This window comes from Myotis brandtii, unplaced genomic scaffold (genome assembly GCF_000412655.1).
Source record: "Myotis brandtii unplaced genomic scaffold, ASM41265v1 scaffold760, whole genome shotgun sequence".
NCBI classification, from domain to species: domain Eukaryota; kingdom Metazoa; phylum Chordata; class Mammalia; order Chiroptera; family Vespertilionidae; genus Myotis; species Myotis brandtii.
Window position 1 is genome coordinate 2,328,698 of NW_005371038.1, and position 6,160 is coordinate 2,334,857.

Consider the following 6,160-nt stretch of genomic DNA (forward strand, 5'->3'; position numbering starts at 1 on the left):
GGGGCGGGGCGGGCTCCCAGTGCAGTGAGTGCTGTGCACACATCTGTGAACACGACAACAGCCTGCATGTAGCAACTGAACTTCCAGATTGGAAATCCTCCTTACCAGCCTCCAAAATACGAACTTATGGGCTACTTATAAGATACCCACATAAAACGGATGCCAAGAGGCTGGGGGACAGTGGAACAGGAAGAGGAAGAGAAGTCTGCAGCAAATGCAAACGAAGAGAAAGCCGGTGGCAGTGTCACTCTCTGGCAAACTAAACTCCAGGGGAAGAGCGTTAATAGGAACTTCCAGACAAACACAGCCAAAGCCATGCAGCCTCGGGCCCACGGGCCTGGCGCACACCCAGGCCCCTTTAAAACGGACAGCTGGTGGGCACTGGCAAGGCCAGAACGAGCACGATGGCTTTCACACATTTCCAGATTCTGTAACCCACGTGACAAAGAAAACAGCCGGTTTTAATAACACACTTCACACACGTGATCTACTATGTAAATCAAGGTATGTGTGGCCACCACCAGGAAACAGTTATTTGTTGAAACAACAGGACATGTTCACAAAAATTGAACATATCTAATTGGTCACAAAGGACACCTTTAACGAATTATCAAAAGTAAAATACACCCCAAGTTCACTGATAAAATTCAACAAGAACAGGAAACGGAGAGCCCGTGTCCCTGGGCCCAGGGGGGATGCAGACAAAGTGGCATTCAGAGGAAGCGCCACCGTGTCAAGTAGATTTGTTTGAAATTAAAAACGACTGATAAAAGTAATTTTTTAGAAGTCAGTAACATAAAGAGTTAAAACTTACAAAACAGTGTAGGAATCCTAAGTATTCCAGGGCTCAGTTACAAAGACTGACCAGACCAACTACTGGTGAGTGCGTGCAGCCCCCTAAACCTCTCCCCGCCACTGGGAGTGCAAAGGGCACGCCCCCTCGAGGGAAGGCGGTACCTCTTACGGAACAGCAGGCTCAGACTCTGCACGCCAGCAGTTCTACCCCGAGGCACTTCCCTAGCAGAGATGCTTACATGTCCACAGAACACCGTGAGAGAAGTCCATCGGTTCATGCCCGCGGGAGTGGGTGCCCCGCGGGCCCAGCGTCCAGCAGCACTGTCCAGCGGGACGCAGTGCCCTGCTGACACACACAGCCCGATGCTTCTCGAAGGCGATGCCCCGTGCGGGAAGCCAGGCTTGCGTGGCTCTGTGCTGTGGCTGTGTGTCTATGAAGTCCTAAAACACATAGAACTGTCCACAGCAGAACACCACCAGAACGGTGGCTGGCAGGGGAGGAGGGGCGTGGACTAGGAGGTCCCAGGGATGGGACTCTCTGGGCCCAGGCAGGGTTGGATTGCAGAGGTTTCTGCATTGGTTGGACCTTGTTAACGGAATACTTAAGATTTGCGCATGTCATTGTCTGTAGGTTAACTCACAAATGAAACAAGAATGTTCAGATATTGAACTCGTTAATGGCTTCCTTGCTGAAAAGTTTCAGGGAGTGCACAGATATCTGCACCTTGTGAAGTGAATAAAAAGATGGCTTCCCGCTGGGTGGAGGCGGCGGGAAGAAGCAAGAGCGCTGGCAGGGGAAGTGCCGTAAACAGCAGGTTTCGGACTGGATGATCACTATAAAATTCTTTCTACTTTTCCATTTGTTTGAAAATTTTCAAAATAAATGTTAGGGAGAAAAGGACATTTTAAAGCATGAAGGAAGTGGTCCTTGACAATTCAATTAAATATTAATTTTCCCCAAATTTATCTAAAAATTCATTGCAATTTCAATCAAAACACTATCAGAATATTTCAAGGAAATCAGGGTGTTCCTTAATAAGACACATGAAAACCCATATAATTATTGACAAATAACAGAAAATTTAAATTTCTATGTTATCAAGAAGTAGATGAATAATTATTAAAAATCACCAAGAAACAATGTAAGGGCAACAGGCAAGGACTATGAAGAGACACTGCCAGAGGCAGGGGCAGCCTGGGGGTGTCACGCCGAGCACTCGGGGTGACAGGGTGACAGGTGGCCAGCACTCAGAGGGACAGCGTGACGGGAGGGAGCGGGCAGACAGCCGTGGGGCTACACTGGGGACAAGGAGACACAGGTCCTCTCAGGTGTGGCAGGGAAGCGACTTGTGCACACGTGTGCCCTCCAGGCTCTGCTCTTCAGAGTCCCCGAGAGAGACTGTCCACGTTCCAGGGCACAAGGCCTCGGGGCCAGTGAGGGCGTGGACATGCAGAACGCCCAGGGCAGAGGCGGGCGCCCCGTGGGTGCGGCCAGGGGGATTTAAAATGCACTGACAGTTAACTATCCTACCACTCATGCAAAAGAGGGAGCAAGTGGTGCTGTGTCTCTTGGGCCCACATGTGTACCCAGGGCAGAGAGGCCGCGCCTGCACACCCACCTGGCCACGGGGCATGGGCACAGGCCCGAGGGACAGGACTGATGAACTGTCACTCTGCCAGAACTGCATGAATTATTTGGACAAATGTGTTGATTTGATCCATAATTTAAAATGAGAAGAAAATAAGTGTAAAAATATTGAATTTTTATATAAAACTTATGTAAATGCATTTGATATTTATACATTTAGTGAATTACATTATAATTACATATAAGTCATATCTGTATACTCTATAACAGCGGTCGCCAGCCGGTGGTCCATGAGGTCCGAAGGTGGGCGACTGCTGCTCTTACAATATACTGTCTGTTATATACTTATTATGTAAATTAGTTAATGATACAAATAAAGAAAAGAAAAACTTGTTTGAAATGACATATCTTTTCTAAAGCCTCACAGATGTTCCCTTTGTGCAACTTCTTTCCTCACGACGCACATGCGTGATGAAGGGGCAAGGCTTGGGCAGGGCCCCTGAGCGCAGCCCCTCCCCCAGCTGCTCTCCGCCAGGGCACCTGCTGTGCTGGGAGCGGCCTCACCAAGCCCATTGGTGGGCCAACGCTCCTGCGGCACCAGGGGGACAGGGACACACAGCGTGTCCCCTCAGAACACTGCGGTGCAGCAGTGCCTCCTGTGTCGGGGAGGCAACGAGGAACCCACCACTGCAACCTCACACACAGGCCTGCCGAGCCATCCTCAGGCCACGCTGAGAGCATGGGGTCCAGAGGGGACCCCACGGTGCACGCGTGAAAAGGCTGTCCCGGAAAGGCCTGAGCGCACGCCCCGTGCAGACCTGGGGAGGCTCTGAGTCGGGGCTGTGCCGGGAAGCGGGCCGGGCCGCCTCTGGCTGGGCGGTGCTGGGTTTCAGGGAGAACGGCCTCCCTGGTTCCAAATGCGTTTGAAGACCAGGCTGGTGCCCGCGGCCGGCCCTGTGTGGATGCTCTGCCAGGCGCGTGGGGGCCACGCGAGATGAAAGGACCTGGCAATCTCTGTTTTTATGACATTTTTTCTAACACCAACTGGAATAGGCCATCGTTTCCCAGCCCACAGCAAACGCACTGCCATCCTCGAGTGAAGTCCAGCCAACTTCCAGCAAATTCAGTAAAAACGTGCTTGCTGGATTTAAACGTGGATTCTTACATAACGGAGCCTTAGAGAACGAGAGAATGGTTTCAGGAAAACAGATACTTACTGAAAATTATGGTTTGGGCTGTGTGTGGGACCTAAAAAGGAAAAAAGGGCATGTTATTAATGCTTCATGATTTGGAATCAAACTTCTTTCCAACCCCGCATCGGTGAAGGCGCAGCAGCGCAGGGCGCCCGTGGGAAGCTGCCTCAGCCAGGCCCTGGCCCCTGGAGGCTGTGCCCGGAGCAGGGAGCCGCACCCCGGAGGGCGCTCTCTGTTGGACATGTTTTTATGTGGTTTTGTTGTTGTTCATCCTCACTCGAGGGTATTTTTTCCATTGATTTTTTTCAGAGAGAGTGGAAGGCCCCCACCCACACCCACCTCCAGGCCACCAGGCCGCCACCCGGGTGCATGGGCTCTGTAATTGTGAAAAGGAACCACTCTTTGGAAGAGCAGAGAATGAAACCCACACGTGAAATAGGAAATGACCCCGGGCATTGCGCACCGGCCTGGGTGAGCTATAATCACCATCTCTGAACCACGTCTGTGGGGGAACAGCCTTTCTTAAAGCTTCTGTTCTCCATACACACACACCCTCACCCCACCCTAAGTGGGCGGAAGGAAACAACTTTTAAATGGTGGAAACTCCCTGAGCCTTTGAGGATTTCCACGCCCACATCTCCCAGCACACGCACGAATGTCCCGCAAAAGCCGTGTCCACGGGGCCGTGGGGCAGCGGGCGGCGGGTGGAGGGGCAGCGCGGAGGGCTGAGCCACCCGGCCACTCCTGTCGGAGTTCAGAACCCACAGCAGGGAGCCCAACCTGAGGACTGTACATAGGACAGCCCGCCACCTGCTCGCTGTCCCACCTCCCCTAGGCCTGTGGCTGCCGGACGTCTCCTCAGGAAACTGCCCGCGGGGAGGCCCGGCCCAGGCCCGGCCCCGAGATCCCAGGACACAGCAGAGAGCTGGGAGCGGGTCTGTGTCCAGCCACTGTTTTCCTTTCTGTCTCCATCTGGCAACTTCCAGAGACATCACAGAGGCGCGGTCAGTACACGGAGGCAGTCAACGGGGAGAGAAACCTAGGCCGCAGAAAGCCGGCTGCCCCGCGTGCTCGGCTACAAGCGCACCTGCCAGCAGCCAGCGGTCAGTTACCACCGGGACAGCCCCTGCCCCAGGGGAGTTTGTCTGGAGCTGTAAAGCCGCTTAGCCATGGGACGCCATCCTGCAACACAGCTGATATGTCAGGAGGAAAAAACTACCACACCACCCGCACCTGACAAAGGAAATGCGAAGATCCAGTGTCCTGCAGCTCCAATGAGACCGACGTGGACGAAGCTCTGGGGAACAGTGCCAGGCAGCAGTCCAGGTCACTCAGCAACACGGCAACAGGCAGCCGCACTAGTCAGTGTCGCCCTCCCAATACCAGAGACGGGCGACCAACAGGCTCCGATTCTCACATTCCTGGCAGCTGAGAAGTTCAACATCAAACTGCTCATCTATCCAGTTCCCAACTCTCAGATGACCTCCTTCCTGCTGCGTCTTCCCGTGGCAGAGAGAGCAGGGCCCAGCATTACGCCGGGGAGGGGGGGAGAGGGCCCCACCTTTATGCTCAGGAGGGGGAGAGAGAGAGAAAGAGATCAGGGCCCCACCCTTAGGACCCACCTCATTTAGCCTAATTACCTCCTTAAGGCCCTCACTATAAGACAGTCCCACGTTGGGGAGAGGGGAACTTAATTCTTCAAAATATGAACTTGGGGGAAAAAACGCCACCACAGCAGCAGTGAGACATTCCACACACAGTGTGCAGAGGCACACACACGCTCCGTCAGGACCCTGGGCTGCGGCCCGGCAGGGACCTGCTGGTGGAGTGAGTCCTGAAGCGGATCTGCAGGGCCAGGAAGCTCCCGTACCACAGAGGCCACGGTCCACTCGCTGACCCCGTGTGGCCACTCACTCGGTGGTGCCCGAGGGCCAGCCGTCGATATGGAAAGCAGCCCAGACCCGCGCTTACACAAGTATGAAATCCCTTCCAGAGGAAATTATGTAACAATTATACCTAGAGGACATTCTAAAACTCCTGCAAATCAATAAGGAAAAGACAGATATCCTAATGAAATGTGAACAAAATACAGGCCATTCTGGTTATTTGTGGTGGTTATCCTATATAATAAAAGGCTAATATGCAAATCAACCATCAGTCAGACATCCCCCGAGGGCTCCGGGACTGCAAGAGGGTACAGGACGGGCTGAGGGACCACCCCCCCAGTGCATGAATTTCGTGCACTGGGCCTCTGGTCTTCTATAAAGAAGCTGTAAACACTGAATTAGCAAATACTGAGCCATGGCTCCCAGTGGAAAAACAGACAGTTTACTGCAAGTGGTCCGGACATCTCATCAGCCATCACATCCCCTGTGTCTGTGGCTTCTGCTGTGTCACTGACGCTGTGCTCGTGGCCAGCGGAGTTGGGCCTGGGCCCGAGGAGGCTCATGACAGCGCCCTCCAGGCAGCAGCCTCAGCCTCTCCCCCAGGAGCAGGGCTGCACTTCTGCACCTGCTGGGGCCATTTCAACAGCAAAACCACCACCAACAGCCTAACACGAAACAGACCTCCAACAAGAAGGCCC

General features: G+C 53.4%; 1 protein-coding gene across 1 annotated transcript in view; it reads right to left on the reverse strand.

Moving 5' to 3' along the window:
* Positions 1-6,160, reverse strand: part of ROR2 (receptor tyrosine kinase-like orphan receptor 2) — a 90,337-nt gene that overhangs the window by 22,333 nt on the left and 61,844 nt on the right. The window contains exon 4 of the mRNA XM_014530676.1: positions 3,601-3,631. Within this exon, the coding sequence (XP_014386162.1) occupies positions 3,601-3,631 (31 nt within the window). The remainder of the gene's footprint in view (positions 1-3,600; positions 3,632-6,160) is intronic.